The 24,665-nt window shown below is 42.2% G+C and overlaps 1 protein-coding gene across 3 annotated transcripts in view; it reads right to left on the bottom strand.

The window, feature by feature from the left end:
* RUNX1T1 (RUNX1 translocation partner 1) overlaps nucleotides 1–24,341 on the bottom strand; it is a 111,945-nt gene extending 87,604 nt beyond the window's left edge. Inside the window, exon 1 of one of the 3 annotated variants that reach the window (XM_018572234.1) lies at nucleotides 24,319–24,341. Coding sequence is in view for 1 of the 3 variants with exons in the window: in XM_018572239.1 (XP_018427741.1) it covers nucleotides 15,084–15,090 (7 nt within the window). In the remaining 2 variants the exon portion in view is untranslated. Of the gene's footprint in view, nucleotides 1–15,083; nucleotides 15,129–16,285; nucleotides 16,439–24,318 lie in introns of those variants that run through there. The other 2 variants (XM_018572246.1, XM_018572239.1) reach the window with 2 other exon arrangements.
* Between the last annotated feature and the right edge of the window lie 324 nt (nucleotides 24,342–24,665).

The raw sequence follows: 24,665 nt of genomic DNA, 5'->3' as shown, positions 1-24,665 counted from the left end.
AGATTAGTGTGATCCTAGTTCATTTTATTACTTCATTGCTGTGCTGTATGTGTATAGGCCAATGTAGTTGGATCTGTTTGTGTGTTATAATTAATCGAAATTAATCGATTAATCGTTTAAAAAGAAATGTGATTAATCGAACACGAAAATTTTAATCAGTAACAGCCCTATAAAATACGTTACTGTGTGTCACAGCAACACATGTACTATACTGTGGACAGGCCTTTACTTCTTTTCAGCACTAGCCATATGTACTTTCCTTATCTCCTTAAACTACACACTATTAGAAAACAGGAAAATAGTGATTATTGACTTTCTTTCTGGAACAGGGGATGACATAACACAATTTTTACTAGTTTGGAACAATACAAATTACTTCTTGCAGACATAACATATGTATTTAATACAAAACCAAAGGATTTGGCCAAAAATGTAATTGGAAAAACTCTTTGGTTTAAAAGTTGTCTTTTGCCTACAGAGAACATTATTGTACTGTTTTGTGCATCCTAGTCTGCACATTTTGGAAGTAGATTGAGTCATGTAGAGTATCCTTCTGTGTTATTTCAAAGGGCATTTAAATCATGCGCAGAGAGGGAAATGAACAAGTACGTTTGATATAAAGAACCAGGGAGGGAGGAGCAGGGTGCAGGGGAGTGCATTGCCGTGTGTGTGGAGACACACAGCTTAATAGCACACACAAGGGGGTCTCCATAGCATACTGCAAGGTAAAGGAGCCACCCTAAAACAGGATATCAGGACCAGTGCTCAGGGGACCAGCTGATTCTGCAAGAAACTAAAACTTTTAAACGTAAAGGAGAAGCATCCATTGTAAGTGGTTTGAAAAAGCAAACCTTTAGACTCAAAAATCACTTTATAGAGACAATTGAGTTACCCAAGTAAATCTGACAAGCAGCATAATTAGTAGTGAGTGCATGCTTCTTGCAGCAGTCTGCAGGGACAGAAAGTTATGGATTTATGCAAAATACAGCATCCCTAGGACCCCTGCATTCCCACTGTTAGGCCAAGCCATATATTTACAATATGAAGAGCACAATCTAGGATGCATTAGATCTGCATGCAGTAATGAGCAGAGAAAAGGTAGCCACACAGACAGTATTGGTGTATTTTTCTGTATCTCAGTGACTGTTAGAGCCCAAAGACCCCATGAACAGTGTTTTACCAGAGAGGGATGTTGTTAATTCCTTGCTCCACCACTCTGATGGAGCCACTGCAAAACACCCAGGTCTTTTGGATATGGGAGAGCAGGTGACCTTCTTTCAAAATACAGCATGGAAATTGGCCACTAATGACCACTCTCACGTTAGGGTGGGGGTGACATCACCATATACCATCCCATACCGTCCGACATGGATCATACACAAGGTTAAAACTACAGAGGGACAAAGTGGCAGGGAAGCAGGAGGAAGGTAAGTATAAGTGGGTAGAGGGGTGAGCTTTGAAGAGACTATCACTTTGCCCTGAATAAGTAAAGTGACAGAGTCTCTTTATTTGAACAGGCTACATATCAGCAGTGCCTACCAGAGTAGATTAAAGGAAAGGCCACTTAGCAAAGTGAATGTACAGTAGACTAAGCTCAGTAAATAAGGTAAATATGTGTTAAATTGGTTAATTGGTTGTTAATACCCAATCACTTGCACAGGAAATACAAAAGAAAACAGGATATTTGCTTCATTGTGAATGGATGACTTAGGCCTGGTTCACACCTGGGCGTTTTACAGCGCTGATCGACGCGCTGTAAACCGCCCAGCAAGTGAAATGCCATTATTTCCTATGGGCATGGTTCCTACCTGGGCGTATTTCAGCACGTAGGAACGCGCTGAGAAAGGCCCTACGCCCAAAGAAGTACAGGAGCTTCTATGAGGCGTATTTTCCGCGCTTATCCATTCGGATACAGCTGGATAGCCCTCATAAACACGCGTTTGTTACGTTGACCGCAAATCACGGTAAAAACGTGTGGTACCTAAACATGCGTCAAACGCGCATATTATGAACGCCCAAGTGTGAACCCAACCTAAAGTGAACAAAGCCTTATTCACCTTTTCATATTCACCTAAGTGAACATTTACTTAATTTTAAATCCACCCTATAACGTTTCGAGCTAGTGCTCCACAGTTACCAAAAACCCATCTCTACATTGGGAGAATTTTACCTTGGATCCTAAAAAACACAATATTCACATTGTAGCAACCTAGAGCCTGTACTCTCTTCATCAAAAGATGTGCATACGGTTAACAGTGAAACAAAATATATGGACAAAAGCCATTATTGCACACATACAGTATAATAGAAAACCAACATCAAAGCTTCAAAGTCCCTTCCTGCCGTATATATCAGTTAGAAAGCTTAATGATCCAATATGATGACTGCTATTGACAAAAGACAAAAACAGCCTCTAATGCACTCTCGCTCTCTCTAAATGGGAGTGATTGCCGATGACTGAATTGTTTTTAGAGTTGATTAGAATCCTGATCACTCTCAAGGTCAGTCCGCTACAATTTGACAAAAGCTATTAAAAACTGAGATCTCCAGGAAATAAACTTTAATTGTCTGATGGCTGCGCTGCCAGTGTGTGAGAGAGGATGGAGGAATTTAATAGACTTTGTTCAGACAGAAAAAGTGATTTCAGTGATATCAACTTTATTGGAGATATTGAGCTTATTATAGAACTGGTGGACTCTATTATCTGTGAGAATTAAATTAGGACAGAAATAAGGAACTTGTCTCAAGATAAGAGATGAACAAGAGCTGGGACGGTGATAGAGAAGATTATCTGCCCTGCTGAACCTAACATTTTTATTTCTCACTACAATTGTAATGTAATGGACTCCTGTTCTCTTTTGTTCCCGATTAGATTCATGACACAATGCCAATGGCCAACTTTAATACTGCCTGCCATTATATGATGTATAAAATATAGATTGTATTGTAACTATATACATATTTGAGTATAATATAAATTACCACCCAAACATAGGATGAAATACTATAATACAGTTTAGGCCATGTCTAAAAATAAATTTAACACTGGCAAGGCACTGGTTCATAATTAATGGTTGGCCTGGAAGAAGATGGTAAGATGATACAATTGCCTATAACTACCCAAAATACTCTAAAAAAATTAAGCGTTATAGAGTCCAAACTGAAATCTTAAATTGTGTGTATAATACAGTAAGCTACATCTTTGCTAATAGTTAAAGCGGACCTTTACCCATATCTTTAAAATAACAACAAACACACCTTTAGAAATGTTTAGTAATGACAATCTACAAACACATACTTCTAGATAATTGTCGGATTTGCATTATTTGCATTCCTTAATTCTCTTACCCAGTCTTCTGGCAGTGGTCATGTTAACTAAGGGCAGATTACTTGCTCTCCATTTACTTCCTAGAACGCTGGCACATAACCTTCCCAGGATGCAACGCTTTGGCACATCCATCATTTGTGCCAGAACTAGACCAGGAAGTAGATGAACTCTATTTGTAAGTAAATGAAAAACAAGTTTGTTTAATTAATGAATCTAAGATGCATTTAGATGCATGCTGCTGTGACTTTTAGTAAACGGGGGTAAAGGTCCAATTTAAGTTACTTGAATGCATTTTTAAGATTTAACTCCTGAGTTTAATGTCACTGTAACTAACCATGTTTTTACAGATGTTCCAAAGTCTGCTCCAAGGTTCCCAAAAACAAGACTCCCAGCTCAGATATTAACTGAAGTTGTCTAAAGCCAAATTGCAGTGCTCCTGAAAAGAGTTTTCAGCCCATTACTTCCAGCTCTTCAACAATTGGCAGCAACAAAGCCATGATTCAGAATATTGATGGCAATAAGATCTTCAGACTGCAACGCAACTGAGATACATGTATTACCCAAGCATTGAATTACCAAGATAGCAAGTGGTTATGTGTCCGCACTCATTAGAAGTCTACACAATTTTAGGCAAACAATCAAAAATAAAAGCAATTCTGAAAACAAAAGCGGCCTCGAAAACAGGTAATAAATGCCAAATCAATTTTCAGCAGACAGTAAAGTCGTTCAGTTCAGTTTTCAATAAACAATGCACCATTATAATACAGCAGAAAAATGTCTCTATGATATATTGCTGGACTAAATGGAAAATACGGACACGCTGTAAAGAAAAAAAAAGAAAAGGGGGTCTGGCTGTGGGCTGATGGATCATTTCTTCAGGGACCATCCTAAACTTATGTGCAAGTGTTTTGAAAATCTCACATGATGTAGCCATGTGTTAGAAATTACAGTCAGTTAAGTTCTCTGCTAAAAAAATATGTGGGTAATTTATGAAATGCACTCCGTGATGGAGATGTCTTAAGTAAAACCAGATTCTAAAAACAAATCCATTTTTGAAACATGAACTTTGAAAAAGGAACAGATCCAAGCACATCTGGCCAGCAGGAGCCTGGAAAGGGGTGGTCTGACCCAATGCCAGGACATCTTCTAAGAAAGATTATTATTGCTGGCCGATGTTGACTGATAACCGACTGTCCTTTTATGGAAACAGAATCCAACTGAGCCACAGGCAATGCAGACGTGTTTTGTAGGCCAGCATCTGTTCCTTCCTACTACTAAGCCAAAGCTATTCAACCTGGACTGTTTCTAGATGATGCTTGGAGAGTAAACATGAATGATTTATCAAAGGGTTCTAGCTGCAGCCTACATTATTGACAGCTCATGTCAATGTAAATATTTTGCAATTAAAGAGTACCTGTCTACTACAAAGAGTTGTTAGCCTAACAATTCTGATAATAAAGCTACTGCAATAAGCAATGGGGATACAATCACTAAAAGAGTAGAGAAGGTTCACATTGCAAAGCGAATTGACTTATGTTAGTAAATAAGGTAAAGCTATCACTTTAGGCTAATTTTTTCTACACTGTAGCTCGGTCACCAATCCAACTTCAGCCTGTAAATGGTACAGTGAGGGTCCATTTATTCCATAACACAGTGCGTTGTAACGCACATATTTTCCTGAGTTGAGATGCATTGCATCAGGCAGAATGATTGGGCCGTCAACACGCAAAAAAGGCAGATCCTGCACCATTGTTTTAAGCGCAAGGCACACAGTATATATCTATGCCTTATTGTGTGATTTAACGCAGGGGCACAGTAGATATGTGTTGGGGTTCAAGTAACTTTGCAATGCAATGTAACACACATCTACAGTGCATTACTACGCACCACAGTAATGCACTGTATAACATGACGCACTTTACGGTGTGAACAAATCCTAAAGATTAGTGTAGCACACTAAGGAGATCATTCCTGCTATTTAACATCCTGTAAGTGATAGCTAATTTGTATTGAGATTGCAGCCTACCTAATGGTGAGATTGTAATCCATCATGGAGGGAGCTTGGAGCGGTGGCTACAACACACACAGGGACCTTGGGGGACAAAAGTAGTCACCCTCCAGAAGGAAGGACAGTGTCAGCACCAATTCAGAGATGATTTGGATCTACAGCCAAGTGATACACAAATAAGATACATTTTAACTAATAGTTAAGGTACTTGAATGCATTTTTAAGCTTTAACTCACGAGTTTAGCATCACTTTAAGTGGATGATAATAGTTCTTACACACAGGCATTGTTTCATCATCAGTGCTTTTTCATCTAGCCATGGAGGAACTTTATAGACTGACAAAGTCAATATCTCCTTCCACAAAATGCTAATTCTCTGGCTATCATGGTGGTTCTTTGGTTGCCAAGTCACTGACCTAGAAGCAGTACAGAGATAAGAGATAATCAACTCAGACCTTCCTCTGACTTTCACTTACTACATGCTGGTTTCAGGTCTATAACTCAGAAGTATTGAAGCCAAATACAGCCAGGCAAGGTCACAAGCTGGTCAGCAATGGCATCCCCAGCATTCACCCATGATAGATGCAGTTCAAGCTGACGCTGTGGTTCCAGTACCCCACCATTACCCATAGGTGTCACTATATAACATGGTACATCAAACGAAAGGGAGGCAAGAAAATAAGAAAGATTAAAACTGATTGGTCAAGGAGGGCAACAATTATGCTAATGTTTCCACATTCACTAATCAATCCCACTTGAAAAAGTGAACGGTAAGAAAGGATGGAACTGTAAGAATAATCATGTAAATATAAACTGTATGACTAAAGTCAATGTACTAATTCTGTTTGTCAAACAGTTTTCACTGGAAACTATGTTTGCTTCTTTTTTTAATTCATCATAATAAACATATGAGAGATACAGTCTTTTCACCTGAATGCCGTTGTCTCATGAATTGACTTTCATTAAATCAGGGACTTCAATTAGCATATGTAATACACTTTCAAAGATCTGTGAAAGCGCTGGCTGGCTCACAGTAAACCAAAGAACACGTACAGGTTACAACAGCTTGTTTTTTGTTTGATACCTCACATATGCCTAAAACCTATTCACTTAATGGCTGTCTGTGAACCGCACACCAGTAATAATAAACGCCAATTGAACAGCATCCCTAACGGTGAAATGTAATGGGAAATTATTCTTTATCAAAGCAGTGCATTCAATACTTTCAAATTCTGAACCTACATAGAGACTGTGATCTACATAGTGTAGCAAAGTAGGCAATTAATTTTAAAGTGAACATTTGCTGTGTTATAGGCAACAGCTAATATGCTGTTATTATAATAGTACCCTGAAAAAATCTATCTTTTGTCTTGACTTCCTCCATGAAAAAAATGGCAATGCCCTTCACTGTGCCTATGCACTCCTGTAACTTGTGCTTCATAGTTGTATATCTGCAGTATGAGATCACCAAAGGCGCTGTGTCTGTGACTGCTAGTCACATTGGATTAGGAGATATCGCTACTATACTGCTCACTGTTCTGTTTGCTGGAGGGGAAGCTGTAGCTGAGGACCTGCACTGGAAGGATCTTCCTGCTTCAACCATTCTGTAGATCTGTGATTTCTGCACCTCTTGCTGCTTATTAATCATTATCCAAGCAGTCATCAGGAGGCAGTACTGATGTGAGAAAGCAAAGCCTTGCCTCTACCAAGAATGGATACCTCCACACAAAGAACAATGCAAGGTCATTCAGAAATAGGAAAAGATCAGCTGCAGGGAGACTACAGGCAATGCTGGTGACTAATCCTTGCCTCTCTCTGTCTTTTTGGTCACAGCATCCACAGTGCAGGTCCTCTTTAATAATAAGGCTGGCATGGTTTGCAGTGGCCATATCTTATGAATGTGCATTGCTCATGGGCATTTTAAATCTATAGTCACATTTTGGCTTTTATTGTATTGTGATGAAGAGATTGACATTTAAACGCATACTCTTACATGACACCAGAGCTACGTCTCGGCCATAACAGTCAATTCACTATTTTGGACCAGGACCATATATGCACAGGTCTGATCACCAGATTGCTATTTTAACTCCTCCTTAAATAGTAACTAAACCAGACTAATTGTATTAAGAAATCCCTTATTAAGATCCCATTTCATTGCCAAGGAGTATTCCAAATATACAGAACACATGGCGAGAACAATGAAGTGCAAGACACAAGTCTAATGAAGAGTATGAAAATCTTTACAAGCGCCAGTGAAGGGAGAATGTCAACCTTAGAATGTAAGCTCTTTGAGAGCAGGGACTAGTAAAAATGTGCAACTATGTAAAGTGTAAATTGTTGGCGCAGTATAAATACCCCTAATAAATAAATACATAAAATTCAGATTACTGCTTCAGATTTTATGAACATTTTCAAATCCAAGCATATTTAGAGTTTGGTCACAGCCAATTCATTGATTTATCTTTGTAAGAAGCTAGAAAACATAACCCACATGATTTCTGATCCTGCAGCCCTTCTCTGCCATATACGAAGCTGTATCAGTCTTGAAGCTCTTTGTCATAGCTTGAAGCAATCATGTACAGGACATAAAGTAAGTAATTCTGAAGCTCTACAGAAGGCATGATAGGGTGCCTGCTTCTACCTGATGATTGCCACCCGCACAGCCTGATCCACTGCTGAAGCACCCCAAATGCTGACTTTGTGAAAGTCGCCATCTGCTTGTGGCTACCGTAGGTAACCCCCCCAAAAGCCCATGCGACAGCCCTCCGGCTCTGATCATTCGGACACCAAGAACAACTTTGCGCTTGGGCTGCAGCAGTGGATGGTGGGGCAACAGGTGGTTCTTAGCAGATAGAAGCAGATAGTACAACTTCCTCAGTACTTCTACACATTACTTGCCCTCTACATGGTTATTTTAAAGCAGAACTTCTGGCAGATATAAAAGACAAATTAATGCAACCAGGTATTCATTAACAAATGATTCATATAACTGTTTAAATACAACTGGTGTCGGTATCTGAATTTGGTATCACCCTCCTGCAATGCCCTATATCGGTATAACATGGTACATCAAACGAAAGGGAGGCAAGGAAATAAGAAAGGTATGCTGCATGCAAATGTGCTGATAAGGAACATGCTGATTGGAGGAGAGAGCAGAAACATGACCTTATCAGGCTGCTGCTGCTCCTTTACTGTCTAGTCATTAGGCTGGACATGAAGAGAGGACATCGCTGTGTTCATTAACTGGAAGTGGCATCATTCACCCAGCTGTGCTGTGTAGGGGGGCTGTGTAAATCGCAGGACTAGATGGACAGGAATACAAATCATTTGATAGGTAAAACCACTCTCTTTTATGTATTTCATCTGTAAATCTAGCTGTTTGCCTGAAGCTTTAAGAAAACCGCATGCAAGATGACAGGGTTGTAGAGTGAACGTGCACAATGTAGAATTCACCCAACCCGTGCTGCCATTGAGAAATTACCAGCATAACACAGCTTGAGTGTACAGCTAAACTACTCACACACAAATTGTTTCATCTGTCAAACTATTTGGAATTCTGCTCAGCCCTGTGACTGGCACACTGCAGACCAAGGCAGGTGACACCACTGTGCCCTATTTCAGCTCTGCAGCATCCGATGTCACTAGACAAGGAATCAGCATTATTACACATGCCATCTTCCTGAAATAAAATGATGATCTTTAAGTTACAATACCAATTCTGCCAAGTTGAAGGAAGAAATAAACAAGTCGCATTCGCCATATTCCTCAGCTTCAGATGTAGGCAGCCTCATGCGAAAGGAAATGATTCCTAAACATTCTTTTATATTAAAAACAGATCATTCAGTGTTTCTTTATGCTGCTGCTTGGTAGCGTTTATATTATTGTTCGGGTGCGGTAATTTTAAACATACACACATACTGGATCTAGAGATAGATAGTTATATACTGCATTATATACATTTATTTTATGTATAGCCAATCTTATTGATAACATTATCTATGAGTTCATGAAAGACAAAATAAAAGTTAATTGATGAACTATTTTGTAATCCCAAAACATAAATTGCCTTTAAAGAGTCCCTTTCTAAATCATATGAAGTGTGTTTGGGAGGTCTGATTATTGCAATAAATAGCTGCTCATCCTGCCTGGGGCTGCAAATGTATTTATTACAGGTATTTATATAGCGTGGTCAATATATGCAGAGCTTTACATACTATTTATACACATCAGTCCCTGTTCTCAAGGGGGAAACTGGAGCAACCAAGGGAAACCCACCCAAGCACACGGAGAACATGCAATCCCCATGTAGATAGCATCCTGGCAGAATATGGATTTGAACTGGGGATCTCAGGACATTACGGCACCTCCCCTTGTTCAGTGAAAGAATGCCTAGTATTCATTGATAAAAATAAGTGTTCGCTGTATGGCCCCTGTGCCGAGCGAGAGACCCCTGTGTTTTAAGAGGGGAGCCGTTCAGCACAGCACCATACAGGATCTGTAAGACCCCTGTCAGCACAGTAGTACCCCCAGCTACCAAGTGTAGTGATGATGGGAGAGTTGGACCACTGTGTAAAGTCTTCTCCAGTACATCCCAAACATTCTCAGTGGGGTCAAGGTCCGTACTCGCTGGTGGACAATCCATGAGTGAAAATGATGTCTCATGCTCCCTGAACCACTCTTTCACAATTTGAGCCCGATGAATCCTGGTATTGTCATCTTGGAATATATTGGAAATATTTTTTGGGGATAGAGCGTCGCTGATACTAGACCTCACCAACTGAAGCAACCTTAGCATCATGACATTTATCCAATGGAAGACTCTGACCTATTTGCTTAGCTAAATCCAGGTGGTGACTTTTTTTTTGGCCAGGCTGTGTATATACCCGGAGTTTCTACAACTTACTAGTCATGCTAATGGACCATGAGCTGTATGTATAATGATTTTTAGCAGGAGTTCCCTGAGACTAGAAAAGGGATCCCTTGGGGTAATAAGGTTGAGAAAGGCTGATCTAGAGCCTTGTTGATCATACAGGACCATCAAAAGCTCATGAAAGCCTCAGCCTGACAGACACAGTTAAGCACAACTGCAAGCCATTACAAAACAAGGTTCCATTAATGCAAGCATCCCAGACTCCTGCATTTAAGAAAAAAATGCTTTCATATGCAATAAACAGATTGCAAGACAGTTCATCCTACTGGAGAGTATTAAGAAAAAAACGTATAGATGGGTGTCAAAAAATAGCCAAGTGTCAGATGTGCTGTATTTCTCTGTTGGCACATGTTCATAGTCACAGCTGTTAATGTATTCTCTGTTTCCAAGTGCAAGCCTTGCTGGCACTCGCTGCAAACATTTGAAAACACTAGTGCTCGCTTCTACTTTTAGAGGAAGGCGGTAATAATTTAAGCTTGTTTAACAGGGAATGTGGTATAAATACTGGTGACAGGTTCAATTGGATTTTTTATATTAATATCACAGGTTATTTTTGTGCTGCTGATTTATTTTTAATCGGGTATGTTGCTACTATTTCCTACAAAAACTACTACTGTCCTGGAGGAGTAAATGAAAATGTAATTCCTGTTATCAATACATCAGAAAGTCACACTCCAGCCAAGATCAAACATTAAAGTATAAGTAACCCAATCACTTTATTCGCATATAAGTTTTAATGGGTAAATGTAATTTCTACTTCAGTAGCTTTCATTAAAATAATACCTGGTGATCCCGCCATGAAGATCCTGGTTCTGGCACTTCCTGTTTTAGGGTGACAACAGCCTTTACCTGTCTCCTAATTGTGCTCATGTGTTGATATCCTGCCAGGGCCCTTTCAAACTATCCAGTGCCTCCCTGGCACGCTTCCGTGCCATGAACGCACTGGATCGCATATACAAACCCTCCTTGCATTCTGTGGCAGGAGGGGGTGTGCTGGTGCCATTCATGTCATGCCTACCGTCCGCCCGTACTGGAATGCATGTTACAGCAATGCCCTGTGTTCCACTGCGGTGTGATCACAACAAAATCATGCATGCAAGGAACCGTGCCCTGAACACACTGGATAGTGAGAATAGCCCTGACACAAGCTTCCAATGGAGACCACTGAGGTGCCATTTCAACACAAATTAGGCAGGCATGGTACACTCATTTCACCATCAGAAACCCTAGAGTGCATGCCTATAGGCAGGAAGTGTCCGCAATCAGGCAGCAGGAGATCAGCAGCACTACATTTTAAAACAAGCGTTTTATCATAAAGAAAAAGGTAGTCAATTATGATACACAGTGCTTTAGCAGGGGGTAGTAGAGTTTACAACTACTTAAAATAAAGAGATGCATACAGGCAACAGAGTTTATGTGCTCAGTGGTTCACGTTTTTATCCAGAAGCTGCTATACTGACCTAGTCTCCCTAACGTCCTTCTTTCTGTAATCTGTAAATCTAAGAATATGTTCTTGTGATACCAGGACTCTATTCCCAAGCACAACCCCTGTAGGCTCCTACAGAAGTTTTTCATAACAACCAACTAGATCCAAACGTACATTGGAAAACTGACTGTGACCAGTACAGTCACAGAGAAGAACTTTAGAGTACAGGCTTTAGGAAATACATTTCCAGTGTCAATGTGTACGTTCCATGGCTGCAGTGAGTAACTGAGACGAAATAAGATAAACTGAATTTTAACACTAGATTTCATAGTAAATTGCTGACTTTTCACTTTTTGTGTGAAACTTTTCACTAAGGAGGAGCTTGCGCCTACCAATGGAGATCCTCTATAAAAGCAAGAACATAATGTCAATGCCATGAAATCCAGCCTTGTCCTCTTGGCAGATGAAGCTCTGCTGGCACGTTTCCCATTCTGCACTGCCATCTTCTATAGCCATATAGCCGGCTATCTCTTCCTTTTTCTTTTAGCCGGCCCACATGTACACATGCGCAGACAGAGATCTAACGTCACTTCATGTTGTTTGCAAATTGGTAACATGAGCATTAGAATATTACAAACTTTCTAGGCCTTCTAGAAATACAACCTCCAGGAAGGTAAGACATGGACATGCCAGAGGGTGACTGATACCTATGTCAAAGGCAGCTAAGCATAATCACCGTAAAGGAAAGGACGCAGAACTAATCGCTCAATAAAAGGGTATTTACATTTTCTAAACATAAACTTTAAGACAAGAGAACATTTTCATTCTGCTAAAAGGTCCGCTTTAAAGTGGCACTTTGACTTGGCAAAGTGAGAGGTTCTCTTTAATACCAGCCCACGCTCCTGCTTATAATTCCTTTCCCTTTGCACTACCACTGCAACATTTGACCACCGGGAGCAAAGTTAAAAGCTCTGTGCAAGCAGTGACTTGGAAATGATGCAGGGCTGGGGTCTCTCACCCCTTCCCCATGTGACAGTACTGGCTGCCTGCGCGGTCATATGGCAAGCAACAGTGCTGTCATATGGAAGGAAGAGAAGAGAGTCACATGCCCCCCCATAGGGCACCACCAACACAAAGGCGCAAAAATCCCATTTACCAAACATAAGTGGGAGAATAAATGCACTTTCCCAAGTGGTAAACTGCACAGGTAAACAATTAGATGTGAACAAACCTTTCTCGATTTACTTGAGAATGTTATGCAAATATAAACATCTAAAACAAAAAAACAAAAACATAGTAAAGAAACAAAATATCAAAATACAAAATAGGGGAAAAAATAATAAAAACAAAGGAGGGGAAGGTTTAGAGAAGGTCCAAGGGTGTTTGGAAAGTATTGCCTCATTATTATGCATATATAATTAAGGAATTGGCCGCGCATCCCTCGAAAATCAATTGAGGTTTTTCTACCTTGTCACTCTGGCATGCACTGCTATATAACCACACACGGCGGCCCAGCACTGTGACCACATATCAACCCTAAGAAAAGACATTCTTCAAACAACTGCCAATACCTTCACACAAATGTGGCCACAGCAAGCTGGCAGCCAGATAGTGTTTCAAAACACCATCTGCGCTGTGCACAGGCTCTCCATCCGAAAAGCAGCATGTCCTGCCGAAATCAGACAACATCCAGGAATGCAAGGAGACAGCACAGAACACTCCCTGTCTCTAGCAAGACCGCATGCCCACTAGCATCGAAAGTGTTACACGGCCTATCCTGTCCCCTGACACTTCCACCCAAGCCATGCTCTTTCCACTTGCCTTCTCCAGCTAAACCAGATGTGTTTTTATTGGCTCCGCATCTTAAATTTGGGGAACGGACCCTCATCCAACATTAATATTTTCTTCTGCATATTTGACTTGGAGGGGGAAAAAAAATTCACAGTTCCAACCAGAGTATATACTGCATAACTACTTCTGCAGACATTTTAATATCTCATTTTGCTCAAATAAAAGGCTCTTTAAATACACATTACAGCCCAGCTGAGATATGAACAAGAACCTTAATCAGCATAAATCACCAAAGGCCAGTAACGAGTTAAACAGATATAAGACCAAGACCAGATAAAAGCTCTTTACTTCTATTTCAATATGAAACATTTTACACAAGATATAGCATACATCAAACAAACACCTTCACATACAGACACCCCATCTCTCATCTGTAATCCCTTCATCCAGGAAAGACAAAAAGTAAACAATCGCTGATTATCTGTAAAATCGTCAGACAAACAGAGGTGATCACCAAACGCCTACATGATGGAGATGATAAAAGTGAGGAGCAGAAAATGGTCCTTTATTCTGAAATCACACTTCATGCATTTGTAGCAAAGGACTCCAAAACATGAAACATTGCCAGCAAATATTATAATAATAACATACTATGGATTATAGAGCCAATATGTTTATACACATGCAAATATATGATTTCCTCTTCGATATACAAATATATATTAATAATACAATATATTCACAAGTATATATTACTACAAACACACATACACACACACATATATATCCATACACATACAAAGCTATACATATTTTATATTATGCAAGTCTCTCTCTGAAAATTCTCACACACATTAATATAAACATTTTTGCATGAATGTGAGTCTCTCTCTCTCTCTCTCTCTCTCTCTATCTCTCTCTATCTCTCTCTCTCTCTCTTGCTATACACACACACACACACACACACACACACACACACACACACACACATATCATATATTTATACCTATGGTGTTGTCATCTCCCTATCAGTTGGCAATTGCAATCTAGGAGACTCACCAGGCATGTTGCACACACAAATACTAAGATCTACATTATTTCTGTATATTAATATATGAGAGTCTCTCTCTCTCTGTCTCTACATATGTAAGAGACTCACCAGGCATGTTGCACACACATTGTTTTTTGGATATTACTATCCGAGCCTCTCCCTCTCTCTCCATATATAATTTACACCAATTGAACAGTGCTGTCACCCCCCTAGTACTTGGGCATTGCAATCTGGGAGACTCACCAGGCATGTTTCACATACACATACTAATACAGCATCTACATTATCTGTATATTCTATGTAAGAGTCTCTCTTTCCATAATCTCTCATTTCCACCTATTGAACAGTGCTGTCATTCCCCTAGTAGTTGGGCATCTAGGAGACTCACCAGGCATGTTGCCACACATATACGAAGATCTACATTATCTGTATATTCTATCTAAGATTCTCTCTCTTTCGCTAATCTCTCATTTCCACCTATTGAACATTTGTGCTGTCACCCCCCTAGTTAGTTGTCAGGATGATGATGGCAATGAAGCCGACTCACCAGGCATGTTGCACAGGCAGGGATCTCAGTTCTGCCTCCTCCTGCTGCTGCTCTCCCCTGGCTCCCCCGGCTCTAGCAGAGTGGCCTGGCCCGGTAGCCCTGGAATGGTAGCCCGGCCATGCGCTGTGGCTGGAGGCAGGATGCTGCTAGACGCGTGCGTTTGCCAAGCGCAGACAGATGGAGAGCTGACACTCCGGATCGCACTTGGAGCAGAAATGTGAACGATGACAGCAGCACATGTGGCCTTGAACCCAGCCCTGTCTCTTCAGGCAGAACAATGACAGCGATGTGCATGGAGTGTGTGTGTGTGCGTGTATTTGTGTGCAAATGAGCACTGCCTCGGATCACACACAGGGACAGGACAGGCAATCAATTAACCCCTTGTGATCACCTGGGTCCCTTCCATCACCCACAGTGGCAGCTGAAGATGCTCTTTGTCCGGCTGTGACAGATCACACAACAGATCTATCTCTCTCTCTATTTTTTTTTTTAATCTACCTATTGATTGCGCTGAAGAAAAGTGTGCAGCCCTTTGTTAGCTCTTGAAGTATGTGTAAAAACAGAGTGAGAAGGGGCTCTCAGAGGCCAGGGGGCCCCCCAGTGGGCTCCGCGCATTGACAGGCAGCAAACATTGGCAGCTTCCCCCCTGATCGCTACCTTGTGCCATGCTGATCTATAGGACAGGAAACAAAGTATCTCCTGCCAAGCCTTTTCACAGCTTAACAATCGGGAGAATTCTCTACACCCCTCAGATGTTTATCCTTCCAGTGAATAATACACACACACAAAAATAAAAAATAAAAAAAAAACCTCCACTGGGTTCAATGCACTCTTCCCTAATAAGCTTTAATGGACACCATGATACATAAAAGTGCGTCGCTTTTGTTAGGCGGCTCGATGTAAGGCGGCCGATTTTCCTCCCAGCGGTGCCTCTTTAGTCCTTTGTATCAGATCCTTACCTCGGAGGAGAAACATACGCCTGACAAGCCCGTCTTATGTGGCTGGCTACAGAAAAGACGAACCCCAGGAAAATAAGTGCCCATTCACAAAACTCTCTCTGGGAAAGCGAACCCTTCGGCGAACCTGCGCGGTGCCTGCGGGAGGAGGAGGAGAGGCTCTGCGGCACACGTACGGCACTCACACTTCATACACACAACAAACACAGCACAGCACACTTCTTATTTGATTTGCCTAAAAAGTACCTTTGGCCAGTGTCTGTTTCAGTCAAGGGGAGACCAGGCAATTATTATATTCCAGATCCTCAGGAAGTCTCTTTTGCATCATTCCAGCGATGTGCTTTAATTCTTCTTCTTCTTCTTCTTCTGCTTTAACTCTTGCAGCGCTCCACTGTGGCTCCGGCTCTCGGCGTGCTGCTTGCGGTGTATTAGCTGATGTCAATTTCAGCCCAGCCAGTCCTATACAGTCAGCTAATGAGATCTATGTGTTTAAACAGTGGCAAGTGTCCCCTCCTCCTGCCTGTCTTCCTCCTCCGTCTACCAGGGAGTAGGGATAGATGTGCTGCTAATGGAGCTGTACAGGGGCTGCTTCACACAGCAGGCAGCTCCAAGGTTCAGCAGCTCCAAAAACTAGCTCTGATGTTTATTTATTGCAGACTTTTATAGAGCGGCCGCAAATTTACGCAGCGCTTAACGTACTGTACGTCACCCCGAAGGAGCTTACAATCTAAAGCTGGTCGTACTGGGTATACTCACAGCAGACCCTGCGCCGGAGGAGCTGACAATCTAAAGCTGGTTGTGCTGGCTATACTCACAGCAGCCCCTGCATCAGAGGAGCTTACAATCTAAAGCTGGTCGTACTGGGTATACTCACAGCAGCCCCTGCGCCAGAGGAGCTGACAATCTAAAGCTGGTTGTACTGGCTATGCTCACAGCAGCTTCTGCAACCGAGGAGCTTACAATCTAAAGTTGGTCGTACTGGGTATACTCACAGCAGCCCCCTGCGCTGGAGGAGCTGGCAATCTAAAGCTGGTCGTACCGGGTATACTCACAGCAGTCCCTGCACCGTAGGAGCTTACAATCTAAAGCTGGTCGTACCCGGTATATTCACAGCAGCCCCTGCGCCAGAGGAGCTGGCAATCTAAAGCTGGCGGTACTGAGTATACTCACAGCAGCCCCTGCGCCAGAGGAGCTGGCAATCTAAAGCTGGCGGTACTGAGTATACTCACAGCAGCCCCTGCGCCAGAGGAGCTGGCAATCTAAAGCTGGCGGTACTGAGTATACTCACAGCAGCCCCTGCGCCAGAGGAGCTGACAATCTAAAGCTGGCGGTACTGAGTATACTCACAGCAGCCCCTGCGCCAGAGGAGCTGACAATCTAAAGCTGGCGGTACTGAGTATACTCACAGCAGCCCCTGCGCCAGAGGAGCTGACAATCTAAAGCTGGCTGTACCGGGTATACACACATATATTTTCTTCATTTAACCTGTGTGCTGAAGGAAGAAAATGGAGAGGGATGCATCGATACCGATACCAGTATACCGAGTTTTCGGGCGAGTACTTGTCCAAATGTTCCGATACATACCCCCAATAACGGAACTCCGGGTCAGACGGAGATCTCCCTCTGACCGGCAGTGCCGCGAGGGAGCATGGAGCATGGTTATGACCCGCCTTCCAGCTTCCTGATTGGCTAGGAAGCCAGCTTCACTTATTAATAGGCAGCCTGGCTTCCTGATTGCCTCTGAACGTGAAGCCGGTGTTCTTTCGATAGAACACCGGCTTCCCAGGCAATCAGGAACCCAGTTGGTGGGGTGTGTCCTGCGCCCGGCTTCCTGATAATCTGGGCCCATGGATGCCGGTATCAGTATTTGGTATTGGCGAGTACTGAAAAAAAAATATCGGTACTCGTGCTCAATACCGAAAAACCAGTATCGGTGCATCCCTAGAAAATATAACAGATTTCTCCATCGACGCTCGCAATCCCCCGCTGTTTCTATTGAATTCTGACAGCGGCCAGCGAAATAGCAGAATGGCACTCACAGCTGATTGGCTGCTAGCTCTGTTCAGCCAAGATTTCCAACCTTCCTTCGATCAGCTAATCAAGGGATGTTGGTTGAAAGGGTGGCAACAGCGGCACCCATTGTGCAAATTTTTGTTCTTTCGATAGAACACCGGCTTCCCAGGCAATCAGGAACCCAGTTGGTGGGTTGTGACCTGCGCCCGGCTTCCTGATAATCTGGGCCCATGGATGCCGGTATCAGTATTTGGTATTGGCGAGTACTGAAAAAAAAATATCGGTACTCGTGCTCAATACCGAAAAACCAGTATCGGTGCATCCCTAGAAAATATAACAGATTTCTCCATCGACGCTCGCAATCCCCCGCTGTTTCTATTGAATTCTGACAGCGGCCAGCGAAATAGCAGAATGGCACTCACAGCTGATTGGCTGCTAGCTCTGTTCAGCCAAGATTTCCAACCTTCCTTCGATCAGCTAATCAAGGGATGTTGGTTGAAAGGGTGGCAACAGCGGCACCCATTGTGCAAATTTTGGCCATTCCCTGATGAAATTCACACCATGTATGCCTGACTTTAGAATTTTGGAAGATACAGGAATCATCTACAGGGCGGCCCTGTCGGAGATCGTTAGCACGACTAATTGAGTCCACTAAGTAATTGACTGTTGCCGGGTTGAAATTTGTCAGCTGAACAGTGACTGCGGACAATCAGCTGCAGTCACTGTTCATGCATCCTCATGATTGGCAGGCACCAGATGTTGGAATACAATAGCCGTAGTGGGAGATTCTATCATATGTGCTGTTTAGCTTAGATGGAGGAATCTTTTATTTTTTCTATACATAGCCTGCAGTGTATTTGTGTATGGGCATTGTATCGGTTAGAACTTCTGCCTTATGGCACTGGGGGTCCTTGGTTCAAATCCTGGTCAGTTCACTATCTGCAAGGTGTTTGCATGTTCTCTTCGTCCTTGTGTGGGTTTCCTCTGTGTTGGAGGTTACTGTGGTATCCTCCCACACTCCAAAGACATGCTGGAAGGTTAATTGGTATGTATGAATGTGAAATTGTAAGATTGTAAGCTCCTTGAGGTCAGGGACTGATGTGAATGTTCTGTATGTAAAGCACTGTGTGAATTGTTGGTGTTATATAAATACCTTTAATAAATAAATATATAGGTTTAAGGTCTCTATCTCATATGCACACTTATTAGGCTCAACATAGGTAAGAGCCATTTAACCTAGCAGCATGTATTTGCAGTGTTGGAGAAAAGCCAAACAGCCACAAGGAGAACATGCAAACTCCATGCAGATAGTGTCCTGACCAGGATTCAAACCAGGGACCCCCTAGTGTCATTCAATCTGAGCATCACTGGACTGCTCACATTATTTAAAGGGAGAAGAGGAAGATGCAGCTACCCATAGCAAAACATCAGCAATGGGTCACTCTTCTGCTAAAGTAATGGGAGCTAAAATCTGGTTGCTGTTGGTTCCCTCAAAAACAGCTACTGCTCTGTGCATTGCTAAGAGCTCTTTACATCGATGCAGTGCAATCAACATACATGCATTATATCCAAGCAATGCGACTGTGAAGAGTTCCCATTGTTCAAAACGCCCCCCCGTCAGCCCGCTTATCCTCTCCCCCTCGCTCATTCACAAAATGCCTTGTATTATTTTGTACAGAATGCAGGGTGTTCTGTGAATGGAGGAGGGGAGATCCTGTCATTCGTCCTCCCCTCGCCTATTCACAAAATGCCTTGATTTCTGTCAAAGTAATACGAGGCGTTTTGTGAATGGGTGAAGGGTAGAGGAAGGGTGGGGAAAAGAGGGGGAGGGGGTCAAGCGTAGGGTGAATGTCAGGAGCTCTTGACAGTCACAGAAGCTGCTGTTAACCCTCAGAGCACTAGAAGGTCATTGTTCTGTCAAGGATCCTGCATCACTAAAAGGAGGATTTGTATAGTAAGCGGCAGCATTCCACACATAGGATGCAGGTGAATTATGAGACAGTAAAAATGTACTACAGGTCAGCTTTATTGCACCAAAAAGGCATTATTGAGTGAATTATGTTTAATAATGCAGCACAAAAACACACAATAGCATTACTGTGCATTGAGGTGTAGTGCAACATAAGTGCGTTAGGAAAGGTGTGCAGGGGTGCCATTCAGTATGAATGGCAACACACATAATGTGTGTTGTGGTTGCAGTCACGTTACCAACACAACAATATTAATCCATTGTCCCAGCCTGTGTCACACTAGTGATTCTGTTGCTGGAGACAAACACTAGAGATCCTGTCCCTGGAGACAAACACTAGAGATCCTGTCCCTGGAGACAAACAGTAGAGATCCTACGCCGGAGACAAACGCTAGAGATCCTATCCCCGGAGACAAACACTAGAGATTCTGTCCCCGGAGACAAACACTAGAGATCCTGTCCCCGGAGACAAACACTAGAGATCCTGTCGCCGGAGACAAACGCTAGAGATCCTGTCCCCGGAGACAAACGCTAGAGATCCTGTCCCCGGAGACAAACACTAGAGATCCTGTCCCCGGAGACAAACACTAGAGATCCTGTCACCGGAGACAAACACTAGAGATCCTGTCCCCGGAGACAAACACTAGAGATCCTGTCCCCGGAGACAAACACTAGAGATCCTGTCCCCGGAGACAAACACTAAAGATCGTGTCCCTGGAGACAAACACTAGAGATCCTGTCGACGGAGACAAACGCTAGAGATCCTGTTGCCAGAGACAAACGCTAGAGATCCTGTCCCTGGAGACAAACACTAGAGATCCTGTCGACGGAGACAAACGCTAGAGATCCTGTTGCCAGAGACAAGCGCTAGAGATCCTGTCCCCGGAGACAAACACTAGAGATCCTGTCAACGGAGACAAACACTAGAGATCCTGTCCCTGGAGACAAACACTAGAGATCCTGTCCCTGGAGACAAACGCTAGAGATCCTGTCCCCGGAGACAAACGCTAGAGATCCTGCTGTTGGGGACAACTTGCCAGTGATACAATTGCTAGAGAGGGAGCAAAAAAAATACTCGGCTGTTGCCACAGTGTTGCTCCCCCACTGGTCGGAACTACAAAGTGTCAATCAGTAATGAGAGAGATTTTGCAGCGTTTCAGCACTGAGCTGTTCCGGCCAGGGAGGCAGCAACGCCATAGAAATTAGTCCTTTTTTTTGGCTCGTTAGTGATCCTGTTGCTGGCCAGTTCCTACCAGGGCGTGAAGCTAAATGTAGTGAAGTTAATTCAATTCATCATACAATCATGTGAAGTAGCAGGTATTTTTTTCAGTTCTCCTGCACATGAATGGATGTTGGAAGTGATCGCAGGCTCACTTCACCTCATCTCTCTGCTCTCCGCCTAACTTCACACTTTAGTAAATCAAGTATTTTTTAAAAAACTTCACATGCCAATTCTAAAATACACAATACACCCATTTAATAAACAAGGCTGATTGTTTAAATATCTCTACAAGAAATTAATATCACTGAACTCACAGTAATGTGACCGACCTCTGGAGCATATAACAGTGAATCGGTCACATCAAGAGACAAGATTACAGTTCTCTAGAGCAGACTAAGATACATGAGAAAGCACTTTTAAAGCTCAAATTCATGGAGTCATTTCCAAGTCTCCACCTAGAGTAATAAAGGAATTTTTGAGTATATTATAATAGGGCATAGATAATTTTCTTAAAGTTCCATTACATTAAAAACATGGAGACTGCTGATTTGAGCCTCGCATTGGATCCTTAAATCTCCTGGGGACTCCAGGATCTTCCCGCCATAGCTATTGACTCTGTTCCTGGTTTCCCTGGAGTGTTGGGTAATCCCATCCACCTTTGGGTAGGATTCATATTCTCCAACAGGGGATGGGTATCCTATTATAACGGCCACAGCAGGTGACAAACCAAAAACTTGATCTCACCAACCGAAGGGCCCATTTACACCATTGCGGTGTGTTTTAATATGCGATCATTTGAATGGGCTGCCTAATGCACCAAAACAGACCAAAAATACAATGCTCGTCCATCAACAAGATGAGATACAATACACAAAAGCACCTAGCATGCATTGCTGTGCGTTGCAATAGTGTGAAGAGAGCCCTGAGAGAGGCAAGAAATCCTCAGGCAGTTTATGGTGTATCCAAAGACAAAACCTTTTTTTATTCTGGATAGTATGGAGGGGGGTTTCATTTTTACTTGAATCCACCTATTCGTACAGGTGACCACTGGAACTGAAAGTGAGCGCAAATTAAAAATTTTGAGTTGTCCCCAGATCAAGAATAGAGGGGGGGATCTTCCAATGGGCACACTTTTTTGGATGACAACTGTCTAAGAGCGGATTTGCCTCACTTTCTGTTGGGTCTACAGGACAGGAAGTGAAGGGAAATCTCATGAATGGGACAGAGATGGCCAAAAAAGACTGACGGGATTTGACTGTCCCTTTACAATATCATTTTTTCTCTTTAAATGGCTTCATCTACTAAAACTGATATCACTTTGGGGGCCAAACCAAGCCTTTAAAGTGACACTAAACTCAGGAGTTAAATCCTAAAAATGCATTCAAGGACCCTAATTATTAACAAAAATGTATCTTATTTGTGTATCACTCGGCTGTAGATCCTCAAATCATCTTGATGACACTGTCCTTCCTTCTGGAGGATGGCTACTTTTGCTCCCCATGGTCCCTGTGCGTGTTGTAAAGTAGCCACCACTCCAAGCTCACTCATGTGATGGACTACAAATGTACATTTAGTTCACTAATTTGTATTGAGATTTCCGGGAGTGAGCTTGGATCAGTGGCTATTTTACAACACACACAGGAACCATGCGAAACAAAAGTAGCCACCCCCTAGAAGGACGGACAGTGTCAGCACCATTTCAGAGATGATTTGAGGATCTACAGCCTTGAATGTATTTTTAGGATTTAACACATGAGTTTAGTGTCACTTAGGGTTAGGGTTAACACAGTTAATTGCCTGTCTTTGCTTTCTCCCCTTTAGTCAAATCTAAAAACTGGCATTTTCTTTTTAAGCTGTCCATACTGTTGCTTTTTGGGTTTCTACCCATTTACACCAGTCATTTGAAGTAATGGTTTCATTTCAGGTCCAGTTAGTGATGGGATACTGTGCTGCTTTACCTTCTTATCACAGTTTTTGTAGTGATTTATTTTATCCAACACAAGACCAGTAAATTGAATATGAACAGTTTTTTTTATAAAATGATAAATAGGCCATTATATATGTTTGAGCAAATGTGTATACATATGGAGCATTGAGCATGGGCTCAATGATATGGCATAGGCTAGGTTCTCAAAACTAACACACCAGCACAAGGATGCTTATATTAAAGTGTCAATTTTTTTAAGCTGAGTATAAAGATATTTGAAAACTACAGTCCCATGCCTAAAATAAAGATCCTTATCCTTGTGTTAAAGCATTGTGCATTGAGCCTTGTGCTTCATTCTTAACACAGGTTACATAAGCTGGTAAAGACTTACAGTTTCAAGTTATTGATTTAAAAAAATGCACTGCATTAATAGCACCGGTCATAAGGCGTAATTCTAGCTATTAAAAAACTCAAAAAATACATACAAGATAAAAAAAATATCTGGATAACAAAAAAATTTGCGCTGTACCCTGACTTAAAATTCACCTCCCTTGTGCTGCACGATTATACATCCTTTCCTTGCGAAAAAGCCTTTTAAAGTCGTTATCTGACTAGCGTAATTGCCACTTTAAATTGATCCATGTCAACAGAAGCAGGATCCCTGGGGATTGTCACCTTGAAGCTGGTTGTAGAAAAGGGTTGACAGGATGCCGGAGCATCTGAATATACTTCAGGTTTTTTTTTCCCCCTGTCTAGCAGCCAGCTGCAAGCTTACTTTTCCTCATTATTTAATAGTTGCAGATTTCAACGTTGTTGGCAGCTCTCCCTGAATACTTATTTCTTTAGATGTGCGCCTTTTTAATACAGCTATAATAACATTTTGCATCATTTAAAACAAAAAAAGTCAAACAGGCAAAGCATTAAGACACCGAATAACTGAGATGGATGGAAGGTTAGCAGTTAAGATATAACACAATACAGGACATGGCTGGATTAATAAACATGTAAACGGCAGGTACCAAGAGACTAGTTGATACACATCTTAAGAGCTATATAATGAACACATTTACTAGAGCCAAATGCTAAGCCGATACTGATACGCCTTCCAGACTGGCCAGATCTGTAGGCTGAAAGAGCAAAGAACTTACCAGCATGGTCTAAGTTGCTGTAAAAATGCATCTGAATGCCAGAGAGGACAGTGCTGACCAGGAATGAACCAGGATATGGTGTGTTTGCTGAGATTCTTGCTAAGTTCCCCCCTACTTATAAGCTCTTCTGTGGTGATGCATAGAGAATTCATGACTTCACACAGTGGGTATTAAGTGAGTGCATTCAAAAGAAGCTGACACCTGATTGATCCTAATTGAAAGCAATACACTCGACCAAATACACCCCTTTCCCATCTGCTCTGGCCTGCCACCAGCTATTCTCTTCAAGAGAAATAATAGTTTTAGGTATTCTAACCCAGCAAATAAAGGCGGTCTTCTAAGCAGGG

The sequence above is a fragment of the Nanorana parkeri genome, unplaced genomic scaffold, assembly GCF_000935625.1.
Source record: "Nanorana parkeri isolate BGI_ZX_2015 unplaced genomic scaffold, ASM93562v1 scaffold43, whole genome shotgun sequence".
NCBI classification, from domain to species: domain Eukaryota; kingdom Metazoa; phylum Chordata; class Amphibia; order Anura; family Dicroglossidae; genus Nanorana; species Nanorana parkeri.
Note: the sequence above shows the minus strand (reverse complement) of the source record. Positions and strands in the feature narration are given on the sequence as shown.